Source organism: Mastigoproctus giganteus, chromosome 7, assembly GCF_048544385.1.
Source record: "Mastigoproctus giganteus isolate SK-2022 chromosome 7, ASM4854438v1, whole genome shotgun sequence".
Taxonomy (NCBI): Eukaryota; Metazoa; Arthropoda; class Arachnida; order Uropygi; family Thelyphonidae; genus Mastigoproctus; species Mastigoproctus giganteus.
The window spans coordinates 204,719,616-204,744,567 of NC_143581.1; the positions used below are offsets into that span (position 1 = coordinate 204,719,616).

At 33.2% G+C, this 24,952-nt stretch overlaps 1 protein-coding gene across 2 annotated transcripts in view; it reads left to right on the forward strand.

The window, feature by feature from the left end:
• Positions 1-23,291, forward strand: part of LOC150083608 (NPC intracellular cholesterol transporter 1-like) — a 339,105-nt gene extending 315,814 nt beyond the window's left edge. For both annotated transcript variants that reach the window (XM_090378086.1, XM_090378087.1), the window contains exons 22-24: positions 2,026-2,139; positions 16,477-16,639; positions 22,779-23,291. In XM_090378086.1, coding sequence (XP_090234212.1) covers positions 2,026-2,139; positions 16,477-16,639; positions 22,779-22,999 — 498 coding nt within the window. In that variant the 3' untranslated portion in view covers positions 23,000-23,291. The remainder of the gene's footprint in view (positions 1-2,025; positions 2,140-16,476; positions 16,640-22,778) is intronic.
• Positions 23,292-24,952: the final 1,661 nt, after the last annotated feature.

The window sequence follows — 24,952 nt, forward strand, 5'->3', positions numbered from 1 at the left end:
TATTCTCAATCTCCAAGAGCAAAAATATATCTATACCAGATTTATGAGTGAAGGATGTTTAGAACAATGCTGTTTAGAAACTTTGAAGAACATCTGCATTAGCATAAAACACAAGTGATCAGGACAAATGACAGGAGAAAGCATCCTTCTCCATGAGATTGAATGCTCATGTATCATCAACCCACTTCCTGCATTGTTTTAGAAAATACTCTGGGATGTATGCAAATAGTCTAGATTTGCATATAACTCTAATGTGTTTTAGCATTGAGAAAAGCTTTAAAAGGGTGTCATTCCAGTTCAGTCACTGAAGCAAGAATAGCCATTGAAGAATGGTTCCATCAATAGCAAAAAGAATTTTTTGAAGGAGGAATGCATAGATTATTGAAGCAGTATAACATTAAATAAATGCTAAATTAAATACTAAAGGTGGTTTTTTTTTTTTTTTTTTTTGAAAAATTTCTTTAAAAACCTGAAATGTATTTTTATAGAACAACTTGTGCATGCATCAGGTGTTGCTTGGCATTTCAGATGCCATTTTTTTTGTGTTTGTTAAATTTGAGTTTGTATTCAAAGACTACTCAGGGAGTTTTGTTGCGCATGCATGTACATGCACACACACACACACACACAAGGGAAGGGAATAATGTTCAGCATATTGTATTCTAATATAATTGGTTGGATACTATGGTGTGGTCACAAAGGAACTGAATGTAAAAAATCATTTGATATCATACACTTGGATTTCAGGAACGCTTTTGATACTGTATTGCACATGGAAGACTGCTGTACAAATTCGAGAGGTATGGCATTAAGGGTAAGTTGCTACAATGAATGAAAGGATGGTTGAGTGGGAGACGACAAAGAGTGGTAATCAATGGACACTGCTCTTCATGGACAAATGTTATTAGTGGAGTTCCCCAGGGTTCAGTGCTGGGCCCATTGTTGTTTTGTGTATTCATCAATGATATTGATGAAGGTATATCAGGATTAATGTCCAAGTTTGCAGATGATACAAAGGTTGGCAGGTTTTTAACAACAGTAAAGACAGTATGCTACTTCAACTGGATCTAGATAAGTTGGGCAAATGAGCTGAGAAGTGGCAACTGAAGTTTAACGTTGACAAGTGCAAAGTACTGCATATGGGTAGAAATAACCCAAGAGGAAACATACCAACTGTGTGGTACTACACTCAGGGAAGTGGAAATTGAAAAAGACTTGGGGGTAATTGTGCAGTCAAATATGAAGTTCGCTGAGCAGTCTGCACTGCTAGGGCGGGACAGGGAACTTACCTCCCTGTCCCGCCCTAGCAGTGCAGATAGCTGCTAGGGCGGGACAGGGAGGTAATTATCCTGTTGTACAACAAGGCAATGGTCAGGCCACACCTGTGTATAGGTCTGGAGGCCTCATTTTAGGAAGGATGTAGAGTTGCTAGAAAGAGTACAAAGAAGGGCAACAAGATTGGTGAGGGGAACCAAGGGGTGCGCTTATCAAGAAAGGCTTAAGTTCTGCAAATTGCAACACCTAGAGAATAGCCATCTGTGAGGTGATCTGATCGATATGGTCTTGAATGGTTTGAGCAGGCTCAATGCTGACAGGATACTTCTGCTTTGCTCAGTTTAAGAACCTGAGGGGGCATAGATTCAAATTGAGGAAAGACAATTGTAGAATAGATGTGTGGAAGTTTGCCTTTAGCCAGCAGGTGGACGATTGGTGGAACAGATTTCCATCTTTTGTTGTGGAAGTTGATAGCCTAAATAAATTTAAGGCTGAGCTGGACAGGCATTTGGAACGAATGGAGGGGTGAAGTGGGAGTGTGTGTTGTTTTTTTTTTTTTTTTTGGCCTGCATAAGCTTGCTTTCTTGCATCATATGCCTCTACTAATGCTAATAAGGACAATTGTAAATTCCATAATAATTTTATATACACATACACACGCACATGCACACAGAAAGGAATAATGTTCAGTGTACTGTGTTCTAATATAAGAAGAATTGTAAATTCCATCATTTTTTTTTCTCTCCTCAGGCAATAGGAATATCTGTGGAATTTTGTTCCCATATGACAAGAGCTTTTGCTGTTTCCTCTAAGAGAACTAGAATGGAGAGGGCACAAGATGCTTTGGCTAAAGTTGGAAGTTCAGTGAGTATTTAACTTTTTGCTTGTTTTTACTGAAAAAATGTTAGATGGTCATTGTTATATAATAATGTAAAAGAAACACTTTTTCTTCTGAATTGTGTAACACACAGTTTAAATTATCAGAATAGCAATGTGCATTTAACTGATAAGTATCTGTCCATGATTATACAAGGATTGCAGCTTAGAATAATCAGCCTTTATTTCTGTAATTAATACAAAATAATCACCACTAAAGCATCCAAATTTAAAGAGAGATAACATTTGTGTAGAATTTGGAATCATGGGATAAGGTAGAATAGATTAATAAGAACACTCCATTCATATCATATATGTGGCGCCTCCGTAGCCAGGTGGGAAGGAGCAGCAGTGCGTAGCACACGCTTCTTGATTAGACTGGGGTTCGAGCCCGTCACCACGAAATACTGAGGTTGCGGAAAGGTCAGGGAATGACCACCGCATATCTCGGAGCAATATGGCCTTAGTTGCTAATGCTCCTAAAAAAAAAAAATCATATTATATGTTAGATAGGTGGGAACGTCCATCTTGTAGTCTTGTACTGCATACATTGATAATGTCAGCAATGTATGCAGTGTAAAAATAAAGAAAACAGGCTCATCATATAGTGCATTTACCTTATACCATAATTAAAGATAAATTTGGAAATACAAATCAAAAGCAGGAACATAAAATAAATCTTATTACTGATTGCCAAATGATCAAAAAATTAAAAAAAGAAACAAAATCCAAGTTAATTAAAATTTTACAACACTACAAGCAAATAAATTAAAAACATGCAAATCAAATAAGTTAAGAACAAACATAAAGGTAAGCTTGCTAAAAATGCACCATATTTACCTGTATGCAAAAGCTGCTTCAAAACTTAATCATTATTTTACTGGCACTATTTCAGGAAGTGGAAAGTTGATATGAGTAAGGAAATAGATATTGTTGTTAAAGCTGCTGCTGTTATTGATAAATCTGTTTATCTTTCTTACTACAGGAGAGTAAATGGAAAATTGGGATAATTAAATATTGTAATTACTATCTTTGCCAAGGTTCCAAACATGAGAAATAATATATGGTGATTACATATTTATTTCACTTCATTGAACTTTAATTAAAATGGCTCTCAGAACGAAAAACTTTGGCTTTTGATTTGATGGCTAACAGCAGTTGTGTGATCAAAATCAAAGCAGCATTCACCTGTGATACTGCGATTAGCTAACCCTTTTGTATTAACCCTTTTGCAAGTAAGTTTCTGGACAGCATGACCTGGAGTGAATTTTTGCAAGTAAGTTTCTGGACAGCATGACCTGGAGTGAATTTTTTTTTGAGGAATCTAAAAATTTGCAAAAATTGAGAAATTATGTAAATGCCTTTAAATTTTAATTTTTTTCCTATTTTTATTTTGTAGCTTAACAGTAGAATGGGATTTTTGTCAAAATTAAAATTTAATTTTAAAAAGTGGGAAAAAATCGTAAAAAAAAAAAAAAAAAAAAAAAAAAATTAAATAATAAAAACTCATCATTACTTATTTGTTTGTAGTAATATCCTCTAAGTTTATATATGTATGATTTGATTTTGTTCAAACTTCTTGATCTGAATTCTAGAGAATTTCTTCAGGTTTGGCTTTTGTAAACCCCACATCTTATAGACCTTTCAAATCTTGTTGAATGGTAAACATGCTGATAATTAAATTCGATAGAATGGATGCTGATTTTGATAACTATCATAAATATGAAAATGGCTGCTAACAACTTGTAAACACAGGTGCATATTCGTGAAAGAATTAATTGAATTTGTATGTTGTTGAAAATGGGAATCTTGTTAGTGTAAGAATAATCATATGGTAAACACATGATGAGATAACCTATAATATTTTAGCCATAGTATTCATTTGATGTTTTTATAAGACTTCAAGACCTTAGACCAGTGTTTCTCAACCTTTTCATTGCTGCAACACTTTTAAAGGTGCTGATTGCGACACATTTTTAAAAACGCTAAAATTTTGCAACACACTACAATCACTACTATACTAATTTATTCACAAACAGGAAGTTATTTTTGTTGGGTATATTTAATAATACACTTATTATTTGTGTAGTATGGGTGAATAAATCTAGCACTAAGAATCAAAACTGGACATCACATTGACTGCCAGGAGGCACTCAGATTGGTGCAGCATAAATAAACAAGTTTTTGTTTGAATTAATTTTTATTATAAAACTTGGATTTATTATTATTTTTTTTAATTTGCATTTTCCGCAGTTGAGAAACACTGCCTTAGACCATACTATGCCAGTTTGTTATGCCTATACAGATATTGCTGGGCAGATTTGCATGTTACGTGGGTTGAAAACCCCAGAATAACTCAGTGGAAAAAAAACCTCGTGTGCTTTGAGATAGGCCAACTACAGTTACCGAGTTGAAGTCCATATGAATAATGTATGAAGAAAATCCAATATGAATACTATAGTAGTCATATGGGAGTTACTTTGAAAGTGCAATTTTGTTAATTTCTTCAAAGGATTAAAAAACTACCTACACATCAGTATTATGAAAAAATATTTAAAAACTGGACCAGCAAATGATATATGGAAAGCAAATGAATTATTTGTATTGATAGTGGTTGATGGTATCCATCAGTTTGTGAGGATAACCTCTAAGAAGGTGTTCACAGATCACAGCCATACATTATTTCTGATGTTTGAAATTTTTATCATGTTGGCAATTAGAATGTTATTTTATTGTCTTGCTTTATTACCAATGTATGTGTTCTTCCATTATCAAATAAGGGTGTCTCCGTAGCCGGGTGGGCAGGAGCAGCAGTGCTAGCACACGCATCTTGATTAGACCAGGGTTCCAGCCCGTCACCACCAAATACGGAGGATGCGGAAAGGTCAGAGAATGACCACCGCATATGCCTGGAGCAATATGGCCTTAGTTGCTAATGCTCCCAAAAACCAAAACAACATATTATCAAATATTGTGTCTCCATACCAGCCTGCCTTTCTTTATGACAAACAAAATAAATCTATCTTTATTGCAAACAAGTGCAAATGATTTCTTCACTTGGCACTTTTTTTGCAAAATAAAGATAAATTATAACAATAAAGAAATTCTATAAATAAAATAAAATTCCAAAGATTAATTTTCCTGTCTTTCAATGCCAAAAAATCGGTCAATAATGTCAGAAAAAATCATTCTTTAGTTTCTTTTTCTATGCTTAGTAGGGCCAGATCACTAAATCAATCTTGTAAGTGGGAATCAACTCTCAGAACTCTCTTAGAACCTCACAGCACCCAGTGGCAAATGCCCTTACCACCCCAGAAGCCTATTAATAATGATGTTTTATAGACATTTGTCAGTTTGAAATTCTGCACATTGAGGATTCACTCTACAAATTGGATTTCCATGGAATTCCAACTTGGCTTGTATAAATATACAAAAATATGAATTTACATCATCTCACCATTGAAGTGATATTTTCCTTACTTAGGAACAGTATTGGGCAAATTTTATTCAGAAATGAAAAAATAACGCTTTTATTCATGAATAAAAAATAAATAATTTAATGAACAAATAAAATAGTTGTTATGAAATAAAAATTTATTCTTTTATTTATTATTAGTAATGATTTATTGTTAGTTGATTTGAAAGTTGATTAAATAATTCATTATTTAATCAACTTTTTATTCACTGAATAATGAATAAAAAATTAGTTACAAATAAAGAATTTATTTGTAACTAATTTATTTGAAAAAACTATTTGAGAATAAAAATTAGAATAATCAGGAAGGCATTTCCTGTATTTGAATGGGTTGTAAGCCCCGACCTCACTTGCAGCTGTAGTAGCTATCCTATTTATACTTGCCACTTCCATGTCCATCCATTAATAATTCCATTTGTTCCATGTTAGCTTTCAATACTACCATTTTTTCATAGACATCATCAGAAAGTCTATGGGACTTAGGAACATTAATAATAGAGGCAAAAGAGAAAAGTCTTTCTACCGGTGCAGAAGAAGGGAGTGGTGCATTAAAGCGAAGAAATACTTTCTTCACAGCTGAATATTTCTTTAAACAGTTTATGTCAACATCCAGATCATTTAAAAAGTGCAGTATTATAGTTCTCCACTTGATGTCAGTTTTACCCTTCATGGTAATTTACATCTAACTCAATATCAAAAACTCATCTCTACTTTCTGTTGAAGAATGTATGCTCTCTTCGGTTTGCATTGTGAGATCTGCAGCTGTAGTTTGCTTAATGAGAGTAAGAATTCATCTTTGTGTAGAAGGGTCCATGCTGGCTAACCATTAATTCTTAAATTGAGAATAAGAAAATGCAGCGACAGCTGCATTTTCTGCCTTGGCACTTGAAAAACAAAAAAATCATTGAATCAGCAATTGACACTATTAAGTAAGGATTCACTCAAATATTTATATTATATCCATTCATGGTTTACAAGATTTTGCAATTTCCTGTTGCAATACTAAAAGGCACGGTATCAAAACCCTATATTTTTGTCTCCCTGCAATATATCCAGGGCTCTTGCTAGTGGCTGTGTGCTGTTACATGTTCCAATATCTAATCAAATTCAAAGTCTTTTTTAAATTTAATTCTTTGTGAAATTGAACACTTCTTTCTCAGATGCTTAGGATTTGTTTAAGTGACTCGTAAGGAATTCCATGTGGTCTGGAAAGTGTATGACCCAATTCTCTTTCCGAAACTTGGGCCAATTTTGGGCATCCCGTTGCTTTCCAGAGCTTATTACATTTCTTTATTACTTCCTTGTGTGTGTGGCACGCAATTGTGGAAATTGCTTCAACATCTTGCACAAATCAGCTGAAGCACAAAAATTTAGAGTGTAAGCAATACACATTAGATATTTAGGTAATATTTATTGCCATGAGATTGTCCAGCCGACCGGGCTAGCCGGGTGGGTAAAGTGCCTGCCTGGGAACCCAAAGGTCGCGGGTTTGAATCCCGCCTCGGGCTTGGATCAGAGTACTACAAAACCATTGAGAGGTTTATTATTGCCACAGAAGCCGATGCGCCAACAACTAACTAAAAAAAAATGAGATTGTCCACATCACTACCACTGGCCGACTCACCAACGTCAGGTTGTCAAATATTCCTCATCTTCATCATTTGAGTCTGTTCCACTTTCTGAGAGGTTTAAAGCATCCTCGGATTTTTCCAAATATTTGCTTTTTACCCCAAATTATTTAAACTCTTTAAGGAAATTGCTTGCATTATTGGTAATGGTTGCTATGATTTTTGCGGAATTTAGATTGAAATCTGAATAGATCTCTTTTAAAAGGTCAACAATTCTGTGAAAGGAATGTGTACTGCAAAACCTATGAAATGCTAGTGCAGCTGATTTCCTTTCTAAATCTGATGTAACCTGGAGATCGGTCATGCCTAAAAAATTTCATTTCCTAGTTGACCAAATGTCAGTTATCATACATGTAAAATTTACCACTTTAAGTTCCTGTTTTATTTGAGAAATACTATGGTTTAATAAATCATCAGTATGACACCGCGATCATAATGGCTAATAACTTTTAAACCACCTTTAGAAATATTTAAGCTCTCAAACGTTTTTAAAAATTATGAATCTTCGACAGTTCTCAGAAGATCCATATCATGACTTATGAATTTTGTAATGTCTTCATTAAAAGACTGTTGAGAAATACTTTTCTTCATATTCATTGATATTGTTTTCTTTTTTTACAACAGATTCACAACTTCTTTTAGGTGTGTTTTTTTTGACTTGCTGTATTCCTCATAATCTTGGAAAGCCTCAATTCCATGCCATCTTTTAAGATGAGAAATAAAATTAGACAAGGAATTTGCAGAACCTTTAATTTTTACATAGGTGCATTATGGCCTTAGTATCCCCGGCACCAATAAATCAAAAACAAACAACAACTTTAATTTTTACTGTCCTCAGTTTGCACTTTACACAGAATCCAACAACCCTGTTTTCTATGGACAAACTTCCTTCAGTCAACACTTTTAAAAACATGCCATCCACAATAGCTAATCAGAACTGTGACTCACTTTGATGTTCATTGCTAATGGAGTCATTTATTCCTGAAGGTCCAGGTCTCGTGGATTTTTGAGGCTTAAAATGCCTAACCTTGATTGAGTATCACTGTCACTTTGGTCCATTGTGAATAAAGACTCATTAAAATAAATGTAAATAAAAAAGAAATTGCAACTAAATCAACACAGAATTATCACAAAGAAAAAAAATACTAAATACTACTTTAAAAAAAAATCCACTTAAAAAAATAAATTTTCCAACTAATCAAAGATTAAATAATTGAAAAAATAATAGATTAACAAGAAAAGAATCTCAAAAGAAATTGGTTTACTTTTCTGAAGCAAAGAAAGAACTGAGGAATAATAAAACCATGATTGAATGAAATGCATAACTTTTTTACATATACAATTCTACTAATGCTGAGTTAGAGGTAACAGGTAACAAGTAAAACAAATTGATGGTTGTTTCTATGCTCGTAGAATGATAAGTGACATGAAAAGGAAGGCCCTATATAATTTACATACAGCACCTTTACATAACATGAAGTGTTTCTATATCAATAACTACACTGCCCCCTCCTATAAGCCTATATGAGCTGGATATCATCATTCTCCTCTTTCTTGCTTTCTTGGTGATTCCCTTCTACTTTTCTCTCTCTCTCTCTCTCTCTCTCTCTCTCAGGGTAATGCAGAATTTTTTTTTTTTTTTTTTTTTGGCTGGTGCAGCATAAGCCTCAGGCTTCCTTGCACCATATGGTTAATAATAATAATATACTACATAATGGCAATTCAAATGAAAAATTATAATAAATAAATTATTTTATTGAGAATTTCAAATCGCATCACATAAAATAAAACGCAAATTAAAAACATTCTGAATTAGTAACTGTGTGGACATGGAGGAGGAAAAATTGTGGGATAGAATTAGGGCTCAAACTCAAAGTGAGATATATATATATAAATTTTTTGTATTTATAACCGAGTGATAGAGCCCTTTCCCCCATAACAATGGTTTCAAGAGCCCTTTCCCCATAACAATGGTTTCAAAAAAATCTGTTTAAACAAGCAAAACCATTTTAAAGCAGGAAACAGAGTATTTCATTTATTTCGTATAATTCAGTTTCTTATGATGATCAAGATACAAAGCCAGTTAATCAAATTGTTATAGAAGTTTTTCGATAATGTTTGTTTCTGGTGATTTATTTGATGTCCAACTCTGTTTTGGAATAATCTGGAAAAAGTAACTAGGTTCCTACACATGAAAGGATGTAGAAAATTCCAGAAGTGTCAACATAGCTGGCAATGATAGTGATTTCCAGTTAATATGGCAAAGTACATAGCTTACCCTATATAAGCAAAATCCCCTGTAGCCATATATAAATTAACCAAATCGCATCACATAAAATAAAACGCAAATTAAAAACATTCTGAATTAGTAACTGTGTGGACATGGAGGAGGAAAAATTGTGGGATAGAATTAGGGCTCAAACTCAAAGTGAGATATATATATATAAATTTTTTGTATTTATAACCAAGTGATAGAGCCCTTTCCCCCATAACAATGGTTTCAAAAAAATCTGTTTAAACAAGCAAAACCATTTTAAAGCAGGAAACAGAGTATTTCATTTATTTCGTATAATTCAGTTTCTTATGATGATCAAGATACAAAGCCAGTTAATCAAATTGTTATAGAAGTTTTTCGATAATGTTTGTTTCTGGTGATTTATTTGATGTCCAACTCTGTTTTGGAATAATCTGGAAAAAGTAACTAGGTTCCTACACATGAAAGGATGTAGAAAATTCCAGAAGTGTCAACATAGCTGGCAATGATAGTGATTTCCAGTTAATATGGCAAAGTACATAGCTTACCCTATATAAGCAAAATCCTCTGTAGCCATATATAAATTAACCAGGTCATATAGCAAAGGCTAGATATGAAATGTATTAGCATTAGCATTAGTAGAGGCATATTATGCAAGAAAGCAAGCTTATGCAGCATCAGCCAAAAAAAAAAAAAAAAACCTTCCACTTCACCCCTCCATTCGTTCGAAATACCTGTCCAGCTGAGCCTTAAATTTATTTAGGCTATCAACTTCCACAACAAGGAATAATTTGCAATTGTGCATCACATGTACACTGCAGCACTCACTGTTATTAAAAATCTTAAAACGATACTGAATCTTCAGATTCAGGTTAGTATTAACAAGTAATTGAGGTCAACCCAGTTATCACTGGTTGAGTGGTAAGTGTTTCTGTTACTTATCCAATTTATCTAAGTATTGAATTATCCTTTTATTGTTCTGTTGAATCATGTTGAGCATTTATTCAAAGATGATAAAGAATCATTTACCTGTATATGTTTGATATTTGTCATTCAGAATCTTGCATTTTATTGTGAGTTTCCAGTATTAACACTTTCCTATTAATAGTGTAATTTTTGGGCACTGCTACATAATGTATCTGTATGAATTGCAATGGCCAGTTATAATAATTGATTTTTCTGGCAGAGCAAAGTTTTACTGTTTAATGAAAATGACACACACATGCATATTCTCTCTGTCTCTTCAGATTGTCTTGAAACTCTACAAGAACATCAGGGACATTCTGCCATCTACTATTTGTGTTTAGAAGTAATAGCATTCATTCTTGTATATAATAGTTTTTAAAAATTAGTGTGGAAATGCGAAACCATTCAAAATGATTCAAGAAAGTGGGCTTCGCAAGCCAAAATTTTAGAAATTCTCTGGAATTTGAATTCAGAAGTTGATGAAACTGAATAAAATAATACATGTATAAATGCAGAGGATATTAGTAAATAAAAGGGTAACGATGAATTTTCAATTTTCTATCTTTTATTTTTACATTTTTTTTTATTTTTTTTATTTTTACATTTTTTAATTTCTTTTCTTCTTGTCTTTATTTTTATGCTTTTTAATGAATTTTTATTTCTTTTCTTTTTGTCCTTTTTTTTTTTTTATTGTTAAAAGCGTTTTTACCGACGTTATTCCAAAAATTTTGTAATGAAAAACTGTTGTGCGAAAAGCATTATGAAAATTAATTCCAGTTTAATTTATCTTCTATTGGACCAAATTGAATGAATTTTTGCACGGAGCTCTATACTAGAGGGAAAACTTTCAAACCAATGAAAATTGCAGTAATTTTTCCAGGATAGTGGAAAATATGAACATGCGATCAAGGAAATTTTCTCACATAATAAACGGGATAATGTGGACGTGTATAGCGTATCATCATTGGAAAGCTAAGGAATTTAGAAACAGAAATATTAAGGTTTTCAGATTAAAAAAAAAAAAAAAAACTTTCGGAAACTGGAAAATGCGTTAATTCAAAAATGCATCTGGTTTCAAGTCACCTGGTGTTTTCAGATTGAATGTAATTTTTTTCTTAACAATTAAACTCTGAGGCCAGAAAAAGAGTTCATATTGTGTCCTTGCCACTAGCATATTTAAAGTGTTTTACATTTATGAAAACATTCTTCAAATTGGACATGTCATCAGATCTTTCGATAAATATTACACGTAATGGAACAACTATAGATGGTGTATTTAGTCATCAATTAAAATCTCTTCAATGTAAAAAAATATATATCATACTTTAGCCATCACATACCAGTACTTTCAGTAACAGATATGTAATTATTAGTAATAAAATAAAAACATTATATTATTTATTATCCATGAATTTTATTAATATCTGAAAACATTTTTAACACCTGCTGATGACTCTGAAATGTAAAGCACTTTAAATATGCTAGTGGCAAGGACATATTTTGTACCTGGTACAGATTTTTTTTTTAAATCATTTATGTACATCGTTTTTCAATTTGTACAAACCTTCAAATTTCTGAAAACATTATTCCAGGGCTTATAGTAAACTTTTGCACGACCTAACTAATTCTTATGATTGGTCAACATTTTGATACATAGAGTACAGCAGTATCATCAAAACTGTAAGCTCTCATCATAATAGAAGATCTTGAATGCTAAATATCGAACATATACAGATAAGTGATCCCTTACGAACTTCAAATCTCTTTTTATTTAGTATGTCATGATTCATTATGAATAATAAAAGGATAATTCAGTATTTACATGCATTGCATTAGTAACCCAAATTTATTTACAACCTCTGAATAAATTAAATTTCTAAATTAATTTAGCAATTTATAATGCTAAATTAACAAGAGAAAGAGTGAGTATTATTAAATTTAAGATGACAGTCATTACATGACAAGTTTTTGTCAGTACAGTAAACCCCCACTATTTGAGGGGGTTACGTTCCTGAGAAATGGCATGAATACCAAAAATGTGAATACTGAGTTATGGCACCCATAGTAATAAAAGGGTTCCAAAATATGAAGTATATAAGAAAAACTAATCTAAAATTTTGTCTATGTATGTATTATATGTACCTACATAATATGACTATGTACATAGACAGTATATAGCGAAATAGAAGCAGAAGATATCGAAATGAAAATAAGAAACAATTTAATATTAAATGTAACATTTAATAGAAATTTCAAACAAATCTTTCAAAAACATATCAAGAATGTGGGTTGCTGGGTGAAAAATAACTCGTAATTGAAGTTTGTTTCTTCATTTTTTTGTTGAGCTCCTTTTGGATTTCCCTGTAAGGCAAGAATAATTGTTCTAGGTCTCATTTAAACTTGATGCTAGTTTTCAAATTAGGATCCATTTCCACTACCTTTTCTGAAAGTTGTATGGAGAAGCTAAAGATTTCCTTTAATGATTTTTCTGGTCTAACGACATTGAGATCTTCCTCCTCGGGATCATTTTGGTTCTCATTTGACCTTGTTACTAATTCATCCAACTCTTCTATTGTAAGTTCTCAAAGCCCCCGCTTTCTATTCTCTGTGCAATTGCTACAATATCGGCAACCAGTTTATTGACATTGGTGATTGTTTAGCAACAACCACTTCTGGCCACAATTTTCGCCAACACGTGTTAATTGTAGATGCTCTTATCTCATGATGCCTTGATGTTGATCAGGCAATCTGCAATGTTATAATTTTTTCAACTTTGATTTATAGTTTAGTCTGATTCTCTTTCCATTTTTTCAATTAAGCCAGTAAAAGTTCTCCTAATATTGTGAGACTTAAACGCAGCAATCACACCTTGGTCTAGTGGTTCTAAAAGTGATGTAGTGTTGGGTGGCAAAAACACAATTTCAACATTTGGGTGGTCAAATGTTAGACTGCTTGGATGTCCTAATACATTATCAATAAGAAGCAGAACTTTGAAATGCAACGATTTTGAAGCTAAGTTACTTTCCACTTCTCGCAAAAAGCTATCATTAAATCACTCTCTAAAAAGTGTAGTTGTTACCCAGGCTTTTTTTATTTGATTTCCAATAAACTGGAAGATGTTCTTTATTTCTTTCCTTCAAAGCATGTGGATTCTGCGATTTATACACAAGCATCGGTTCAATCATGTGTCTACTAGCTTTTGCACAAAACAAAAGAGTAAGCCTATCTTTGGAAGCTTTGAATCCAGGAGCACATTTTTCATTTTGTGTTAAGTGTGTTCTGGCTGGCATTCTGTTCCAAAACAACCCAGTTTTGTCTGCATTGAACACCTACCTGTTCAGGAATATACCTTTTGTCCGTAATTAATTTTTAATTCAGTCGGGAAACTTTCTGCAGCCACGAAATCCGCTGATGCAGACTCAACTATAAGTTTCACACTATGAAGGCCATATCCATTTTTAAACCTTTCAAACCAGCCTTTGCTAGATAAAAAAAAAAAAAAAACTTATCCTGCCAGTGCTATTACCAATTTTGCTAAAGGAAAACACCTTTATTAATAAAGGTGTTTTGCCTTTTCATGAATGATGAGTGAACTTAACAGAATTTTATTTTGGGTTCGATCTTCTATCCTCAGATTTAAAGCTTTTTTCATTTTTTCTAATTTAACATCAAGAGTTACAGAGCAAATTTTTGAAGCAATTAGTGTGTTTTCACACACACACTACAATTGATTTTTCTTCCGATTTCTTGATTGAGCGTACCATTGATTCATTGATTTTATATAATATTTTGCCACTGACACACTTTCACCATTAGAAATTTTGTCTAATAACTCAGCTTTACTCACTAATGTCATCACCTTCTTTGATCTTTTCACAATTCCCTTGTTATTTGTAGCCATATTTTCATAGGGGTTAGAAAAGAACTTGTCCACAATAAAGTCACTTTCTTTTAACCATTAACACGCTCGAAAAAGTCTGTTTACACTAACACACTGCAAAATGGTAAATTTTTCACTTTTGTATGCATATCAATTAAAGGCAAACGAAACCTTCCATGACAAGTGCATAACATACTGAACAAGGATTATTGAAATAATTACACTCAAGCACCAGCCAAGCGGTTAAAATTTTAGATATTAAGTGCCCGGATTGTGAGGAGTGCTATGTGGGTGAGACAGGGCGACATTTAAAAGACCGTCTGGGGGAGCACACGACCGCTATAATGACTGCGAACTATGGGAGCTGTGGCAGAGCATTCCTGGGAGAAACAACATCGGATCTCCCCTGAAGACGTGGTCATAACTGACCATGCCGATGGGAACGCAAGTGGCTTGAGAGCTTACGAATCGGTGCATCTAGTCATAATACTGTCAACAGGGACAGGGGGTATGCATTTACATCCCGTTTGAGGCGGTTGTCCTCAGATGTGATGATCGATTTCGTATGGCATGCTCCCGAGCCACTTCCGTTTCCGGTGCGCAAGTGGGAAATGCCGACTATGTGCCTGGTGAATCACGTGTTTGAGTGCCATGGGCCTGTTACTTAAGGATGTGTCGTGCCAGTAATAGTACACTGTTGAGGAAGGAGACAGCGGTCTCCAAAAGCTTCGGTATTTTAGTATATTTTAACGATTTTAGCATCGTTTTTAATTGTTTTAACCTATTTTATTGTATTTATTGTAAAGTCTAGTTTAACCGATATTTGTATCATATTTATTTTATTTTATATTTTATTTTATTATATTTTATAGTAAAATTTTAACCGCATGGCTGGTGTTTGGGTGTAATTATTTCAATATGGAATTACCCAGTCCCATAGGCCTTTTTGAAGATATAGTGAACAAGGATTAGTGGGAAACATCCATACTCACAATTGTGTCACCCCTCTCCCTCCACCCACTGAGCGCTGTTTTGACCAAGCAAGATGATTTTAGCCATACCCATATTTTTTATGGTGGAAAATGTTCACAGCACTTTAAAATTCACATGTTTTTAGGTTTCATTTTATATTAAATCCGCAAAACCGAATACAGATACTGTGAAGAATAGTTGGGCGTTTACTGTATATATATATATATATAAATATATATATATATATAAATACTTGGAGAAACATGAATGTCAGTCTCTCCTGGTCATTGTCCAACTGGTTAAGTCACTGGAGACAGTTTGCTAAAACGTTTGATGAAAATGTTAAAAAACATTAAGATGGCATTGCACTGTTTGTACATAGCAGCGGCAAGGGGAATTTATACTCTAGAGTTTAAAAATGGAGTTTATACTCTGAACTGTATATAAAAAGCAATTTTAAAGATTGGATGGTTTTGAAGACAGTCAAGCAGTTATTGTGAATTCCATTATTCTATTCCCCTTATACTGATATTTATTTAGAAAGGAAAACGATAAATGAGGTGGGGAAAGACAAAAGTTTCTTTACTCTAAAGACACATGGTTATGTCTCCAGGACCATTGTGGGAAAAGAAACACTAATTACTACAAAACTACTGCAGAAAATTGATTTTGAAATTAGGTTTATACTTGGCAAGCTATGACTCTGCTACCTGAGTATCAAAGATAATACCCTTATATTCAAAATAAAATCATAAAAATAAGACAGCAACACTCATCCCCAGTGCAAATGCATGACTTCCTACCCAAGAAGGCTTGTGCTCACATCCACCAAACAAAATTATGCCATTTTTGCAGTAAATAATAATATTAATTTTCTGGATTAGTTTCATGATAATTAGTGTTCTTTTTTCCTGCGATAGTCTTGGAGACAAAAGTAGTGTTCAGTACCTTGGTTTAAAGTTACAATATGTCACTACCAATGGATCATTCCAAGGTCTTCCTTGGATGAATAAATATTATATATTCTGGGGAGGTGGGGGAGATTGTGAAGTAGAGATTTATTATATTTTTTGAAAAAATCAGTATCTGTGCTGTTATTATTTGTGACATTTTATATTTATAATATAAGTGTTCTTATATATCTTAATAGGTTCTCTCAGGGATTACTTTGACAAAATTTGGAGGAATTGTGGTTCTTGCTTTTTCCAAATCACAGATATTTGAAGTCTTTTATTTTCGCATGTATCTTGGAATAGTTCTGTTTGGAGCAGCTCACGGACTTATTTTTTTGCCTATTTTACTTAGCATAATAGGTAATATTTTTAGTTCTTATCTATTTAAAATATATGGAATATGACATAAAAAAGGATATAAAGGATTTTATTGCTTTTTATTCTTTTCTTCCCCCCCCCCCCCCATGTTCTCATATACTGTATACTTTAGTATATAATATATGCTAAAAAAAGTGGATTGTCATATTATGACAATCCACTTTTTTCTACAGCATCTCTCACAACTTGTGGGAAGGTGAATTACAATAAAATTCTGTGTTGAAAACAACTGTCAATTTTTTAATTCAAGTATATCTTCTCTTTCTTTTAAAAATTTTACATTGTGACATTTTATTACATTGCACAATACTCCTCACTTAGAAGTCATGAAACCAAAACCTAGACATAGGTGATGAGGCATTGTTATTGAATCTATATATGGGCATGGGATACTTTGATTATTAAGTAACTAAGACTTTCTTTTTGCCTGTTTAGTATTGTACTACAAATTATTTCCTCTGTAAACAATTCCTCAATATGGAAGTGTGTTTGTAAGAAGTTGATGATAATCACAAATGTTTACTTTTTGAGCTGAAAAAATAAATCCAAAAATATAGCTCCTGACAAATTCCATGAATGATTGTTTTTTTTTTTTTTTTTTTTTGTTTTTTTTGTCAGATGAAAATGAATGAATTCTAGGTATTAAACAGTGTGTGCAAGGTATATTTGTGTAAAAATATTTTTAATTCATGTAATTCTAACCATAAGAATATGCCTTTAAATTTAAACTTTTGATTTTATATTCTATGTATAAATTGACCCTTATGTTTTTAGTGCTTAAAATATTGGAATATATTGGTATATGCGTAAATGTTGAACATTTAGTAGCTAAAAAGATAAGTTGATGGTTTTACCTTGCATAAGTATACCTGGATTGATTGTTCTTGCACGTTTATTCACAATTGTGAACACATATGGCATATGGCCAAAAGTATTCATACACTCCCACATGAACATTGTGTATGTGCCAGAAGTCCCCCATACATATTGACTCGATATACCAGATTAAATCTTGTGGGTTTGCCTGTACGGCAGAAATATGTTATAACTCAGTATGGGTTGTGGATCTTAATCTTAAGAGTTTCAACTGGAGTAGCAGTTGGATGAGACATCAGTAATCTTTCTGTGCACACAACTGTGATGATATGTCTGAACCTTTAAAAATCCACTGTTGTGGCTATTATTCAAAGATGGAAGACTGGGTGATACTTCAATAGCAAAAAGGTCTGAAAAAGCCTTAAAAACTCACAGAATATGTTCAAAAGAGTGTAGTGATCCTCTCTATATGCCATGCCATGCCATGTAGAGGATCATACAGACTGCTTTTGAACAATGACATTGAAAAGTTGAATTATTTGGACTGAATCTGAGCCCCCCATTTAACATGTGTAGGATGAATTGGAGTACCAGAATAGGCTAGCCAAAGCTGCTACCTTCCTAATTCTGGCAGCTGTTTTGCAGGAGGAATAGAGGCAAATTCTTTCAAACTCCTGCCAGATGTCAGGAGGAATAAGGCTGTCATACAGGCTAAAGTTGGCCCTGTTGTGTGTTAGGATTTTTGAATTAAAATCCTTTTTGCAACTATCTATGTATATGTCAGTACTGTTGGTCATGTAGTATAGATATTAAATATGTCAGATTTATATATACAGGTAACCCTCGTATAATGCAGTACCTATACAATGCAGTTTATAAATTGTGGCTACCCTTGTATGACACGGTCGTGGTTTCGATATAACATGATCTACAAATTGTTGTATCGCTTCTTTTCACACACTTTTACTACACAACTTAAAAATCAAACTTTGTGTTAATTGAAGAATTAACACAAAGAGTTAATTGAAGAATTAACACGAAGATAAAGGGTTAATTGAAGAATTAACTCTTTATAAGATTCGTCAAGATTCGTCAAAATCCTTCTGACATCCTTTTGACAGAAGACCACAGGAGGCATTGAATGGAGCGTGTTGGGAATGGTGGGAAGTGTTTTACCTAGATCATTAATACACGAGTTGGAAATAAAATGGGATGCTAGTAGGTCAGCTTTATCCTTGGCTAAAGTGACAACAGAACCATCTGGTTTGGTCAGAGATGGGCAACAGTTCCGGCCAATAGCTTTGCCAAGGGACCAGAATGCTCAGCTACAATTAGGACAAGAAGCAAGTTTTCTACTCTTAGCCTGTTCAAACTCTAGTTTGGAGACTGATTAATAACTGCTTTACAATTGTTGCGAGCTTTGGTATAGGCAGAAAATGAAACTGAAGAATTAGAAACAAACCAATTATGATATGCAACGTTCTTCTCTTGAACATTTATTGGAAAACCAAGGTTTAGATAAAGGACGAGATTTTAAAGTGGAGTGTGGGATAAAGGATTCCATTCCTGCAAGAATAATTTCACTGACACGATCGGAGCAAAAGTTGACATCAGAAGTTTTGAAGCAGTAATCCGACCAAGGAAAAGAAGAAAATAAATCTCACAGGTCATCCCATTTTGCATTCTTTAATGTCAAACAATACGAGGTTGGGAATAGCCTTGAGATAAAGGCTCCATTGGAGAAGAGACAATCACCAAGTTGTGATCTGAGGTGTCTAAAGGACCTCTCACTTCGACCGTGTACTTAGAAATGTTGTTTGTCAGAAAAAGATCAAGCGTGTTGAGTGTATAGTTAGGATTGTCCGGTATTCTTGTAGGTAAATGAACAACCTGTGCAAGGTCATTATTAATTGCAAAAGCCTCAGCATCTCGACCAGCTGGGTCGGTGTGACTAGAAAACGGAAGCCAGCTGGAGTTGTGAACATTAAAATCACCAAGGAAAATTAACCTCACTGTTAGGAAAGTTGGACTGGAAAAAGTCAAGTTGCAAAGAGAGGAAGTCAAAGAGCTCCAAGTGATTAGTGCAGTTGGGAGAACGGTAGAGACAACAGATGAATTTGACACAATGAGGTAGAGAGATTTTAAGCCAGAGAAGATCGAAAAGAGGAGATTCCAAATTACCAAGTCTCTGACAGGGAATATCGGAATGGACATATGCACAAGTACCACCTTTGAGGCGAAAGGAATCGTACGGCGAATAATTTGGGCAACTGAGATGAGCTGTAGTTGAATCAACCGATAACTGAGATTCTGTCAGAAAAAGTACATGGGGTTTGGCAGACTGCAAGTGGAAATGGACATCGTTGAGATTAGAATTATGACCACGTATATTTGTGAAATTAATTAGGAAATATTTATGAATTTATGTACAATTCCTAATTTTTATAATTTTATGCTATGTATTTGTTAAATAGTTAGTTACATGAATTCTTGAATGAATAACATATATTTTTGTTTAATGTCATTGTTGTTTTTATAATTAAAAAAACACTATGGAACATAACCCTACATTTTGTATGAAACCTGAACTTCATACAACGCGTGATATTTCTGGAACATAACCTTTGCGTTATACAAGTGTTACCTGTATATAATAAAGGGTGAGTCTGTAATAATTTTCAAAAAATTTTACCAAATATATTTATACAGCTTATCTAATATTAAATTTGATATAATATCAAATTTATTTCACACATAATTTGATCTATGATTTAGCTACCTATTTCATACTAACTGTTCTCTACGCTCTTTGAGATTGGGCATTTCCTTCCAGCTTGCTTAAGTATACTTTGTCTCTTGTTTCTTCTATATTAGAGTAGTAGTAGTAGTAGTAGTGGTATGTGATGCAAGAAAGCAAATGTATGAGCTTATGCAGCATCAGCCAAAAAAAAAAAAAAAAAAAAATCACACCATTCCCTCCAAATGCCTGTCCAGTTCCTCCTTAAATTTATTCAACCTATCAACTTCCACAACAACAGATGGAAGTTTGTTCCAGCAATTAACCACCCGCTGGCTAAAGGAAAATTTCCGCACATCTATTCTACATCTGTCCTTTCGTAATTTGAATTTATGCCCCCTTAGGTTCGTAATCTGAACAAGTGGAAGGATCCCATCAGAATTCAGCGTGCTCAACCCATTCAAGGCCTTATATACCTCAATCAGATCACCGCGCAGCTGCCTAGTCTCCAGCCACTGCAATTTGCAGAACTTAAGCCTCTCTTGGTAAGAGGATCCCTTCATTCCCCTCACCAATCTTGTTGCCCTTCTCTGTACACGCTCAAGTAAATCTACATCCTTCCTAAAATGAGGCCTCCAGACCTGTACGCAGTACTCAAGGCGTGGCCTGACCATTGCCTTATACAGAGGGATAATCACCTCCTTTTCCCTGCTAGCAAAATTCCTATATATCATTGACAAAGCCCCATGACCTGCTCTTGCAGCCTGTCTGCATTGCTCAGAAAACTTCATATCTGCCTGCACAATTACTCCCAGGTCTTTTTCATTTTCTACCACCTTAAGTGTAGTACCACACAGTTGGTACGTTTCTCTGGGGTTACTTCTACCCATATGTAGTACTTTGCATTTGTCAAGGTTAAACTTCAGTTGCCACTTCTTAGCCCATCTGCCCAAATTATCTAGATCCTGTTGCAGTAGCACACTGCCATTACTGTCATTAACAACCCTGCCAACCTTTGTATCATCTGCAAACTTCGACATTAAGCCTGATATACCTTCATCAATATCATTGATAAATATACAAAACAACAGTAGACCTAACACCGAACCCTGTGGGACTCCACTAATAACATTAGTCCAAGAAGAGCAGCACCCACTGATTACCACCCTCTGTCTTCTAGCACTTAACCATCCTTTTGAAGAAGAAGAAGGTTTTTGCCTTACTTTATTTTCTGTGTTCATCCTCAACCTATCACAATACATATTATAGCCCTTTCCGTCTTCCTAGCCTTGTACTAATATATCTTTTTGTACTATAACCTCTCTATCACTATTCCAAGGCCTTTGACTTTCAGCTTTGTTCTTACCTTGTCCAAGTATTTAATAGCTCTCTTCTTTTGTCTTTTTTTTTTTTTTTTTTTAACTTCGATACAGGAAGTAAGAATCTCTTGGTTTCTTGCTTTTAATTTTTCCTTCTGCAGAGAAGGCATCTTCTTGTCCTTCATCTGTGTCTATATACTCTTTGCCATTATATGGCCTACTTTATCTCTGTCCTTATACCATACTACATATATTCCACTATATTTTCCACTTTATCCTGTATTACATATTATTTGCTTATATAATGTTAATCATACACAGCATCAAGACTACTTTGTTCACTCAAAATTTAGGTTTAAAAAATACCTATTTGAGTACATGCCATAAATGACTTGAGCTTCAAAACACTATGAATTTCCTGCAGTCTCCTGAAGAAGAGGAGGTATTATGACTTATCTACATTCTGGCTGGTAATGAGTTGATATTCTTCTAATTACTGTACAGCCAAAATTGCTTTTACAATTGCTTCTCTGCTTATTTCATCCAAAATTTTTATAATCAGTATTTACTAATATTTATTAAAGCTATAACTGTATATTTAAATTTAATTTCATTTTGTTACTCTTTTATACAGGGTTGGAACAAATTGGGTGGAACAAATATAGGATCATATTCTAAAATTAAAATCAAGAAAAATAAGTTCTTAGGTTCAGATGTTTTTATTATTGAGTATTAATATTATATAAATTACAAAACAAAAAGAAACTTTCAGTTTCTTTTAGAGGTTTATTTCGAACCTCTGAAAAGAAGAACTGTTGTCTGCTCCCTCCTACTGACAGTTAAACACATTCCTCTTGATTATCCCCACAATCAAGCTACTAAGTCATTCTTAGGGATACAGCTAATATGGCTGACTTATTAGGTTTTTAAAGCAAATTCATGTATAGGTATATTTCTAATATATGTCTTATGCCCAGAAAGAATGATTGTATCCACGTAATTATTTGACAGAAACACTTTGGCTTAGTTTCCATTGTGCCAAAAAAAAAAATAACCCACTCTAACAAAAGGAACAATTCATCTTTGATTATGCAGCTTCATGAAGATCATTTAAAATATCTCAAGCTAGATATAGTTAGATGTATGTACATATAGATACATAATAAAAGAATTTATAATAATAATTTAAAGACTTGTATATATAAATATTTTAAAATAGCCTACTTATGAATTCTGTTTCTTGCTTCAGGACCACCTCTTAGGTCTCCTCACTCAAAACATCCACTTTGGACTGTTTCATCCTCGGTGTCTCCTATTAGGCCTGATACTCAGTCGCAGCTTCCTCGTTGGTCTGTTACACACTCAGGGCCACCTGTTATTTCTGCTCAAGAAACAAAAGTTGAAAACGACAGATTGAATGGTGGTGGCAGTGGTGATGATGATAATGAACATTTACTGAAAACGAATTAAAAATATCTCCAAGTGAAGACCTTGCCTAATGACTGCTAAATACTGTGATCTTAAGTGAAATACTATAGTGAACTAATTGTGAATATTTTTAAGAACAATTTTTGTATATCATATTATATTTATAAAACTGCTTAAATATATCCCACCTTTGTATAGAATTTGTCCCCATCAGTTTTTATTATGAACATGCTGAATACTTAATGTGTTTTATAACAGAGGTATTATTTGTAACTTATTTTTTCCATTCTATTGCTTATTTTGCAGATTTTTTTTTCCCTTCTACAGTAAACTCACCTCTAAAGAAATAGGAAAATAATCACAGATATAATATAAATTTCTTTTTCAGGAAATTGCTGAACAAGAATTTCAAGAACTAATCACTTTTATAATTATCAAAAAATGTGCTTTTTTTTATTATAAGAATGTACTTGTAAAATTACATAAACAAACACTCAGATGAATTGCATTAGTCTCTATATTGCATTTAATTCTGATTTAATTTTGCCTGTTTTTACTTGCTCTCTTGTAATAGTGAAGGCTGTAATATGATTAAAATGTAGAACTCTAGCTAATACACTGCAAAGTACAAAACATGCCAAATTACAAGTACTGCAATACTTGAAAATTGTTCACATGATACTACCAAGTAAAAAATGAAATTATTTGATAAAATAAAAAGCAGTGTAGTGTATAATGTAAGAATCATAATGCAAATACTAGGACTTTCAACTAAGACATTCTTTATCAACAGAAGAAACACTGACTTTTGTCTATTTAATGGTATAGTAGGGACATTACTCATATAGTGATTTATATCTAGAAAATAGTTTGTGAGGCTTCTTATTCAAAAAGCCATTTTTAGTATTATTTCTCAAGTTTGAGGTATGTGTACATACTTCCAGCTTAGTTGACTGTAGTAACTCCAGGTATAGTCAGAGTTCTCAAAGATTTACAGGAGTATCCTCAAAACATTACCAACTGTTTTAAAGTGCAGGGCATACTAGGCTACATCAGAATTTGATCACTATCTGGTGGTCAGTTTCATTTTTTTTTTTTTTTTTTTTTTTTTAATGAATTATCAAAAATAAACTGTAGTATAGGCAAGTACATTTAACATAAACATTTAAATACTTATGAAAAATTCTTAATTTCACAACTAAAATTTCATAATAGTAAAGATGTAAAAATAGTACCTGACAAAAATCTGACCTGCAGCTTAGTGAAGTGTCTTAACTATTATTCCCTGTATCTATGGGTGCTTATGTTCTTGAATACATTAAAAAAAAAATTTTTTTTTTCGTAATCACATCAGTTATTTACAGTGAAATCAGTTAACATTCATAAACCAAATTATTACAGGCTTATTTCATTATTAATTTACTTATACATCATCTACATTGATTAGGAATATTTTTTGTACATTGTGAATTATACTGCAGGCATTACATGGGATGTTGCACTGTAAACAAATTAAGTCTACATTAAAGACCACTAGTAATCTGTGGCTGGAAGACTATAATATCCATTATTTACATTAAAATTGTTACAGTATGTTATGTTATTTGTATTGCTTTCTCTTTGTGTATTTTTATATATGATGCATTAGTCATATATTGTGACTAATGTCACTTAATTAACTGAAGCATTTAAAAATATTGATCTGTAGTGATATAATAATAAAACATGCCGAAGCGTACTGTAGTTGCCTATTTATAAATATGAATATATGATAATACTAATGGAAATACATAAAAACAATAACAAAAAAAAAAAAAACTGATTATTTCAGAGAGTTATCTTTTGTTTGTATGTTGTTCTTAAATGCTTCCATAGTTATTTAAATAATTTTTCAATAAATAAACCAAGTTTTTTTATGATACAGTAGTCTAGACTGAGAACTTAATTTCTTGTGTTGCTGTGTCTAATTTGTCCATAGTTACTTTATTTCGACAG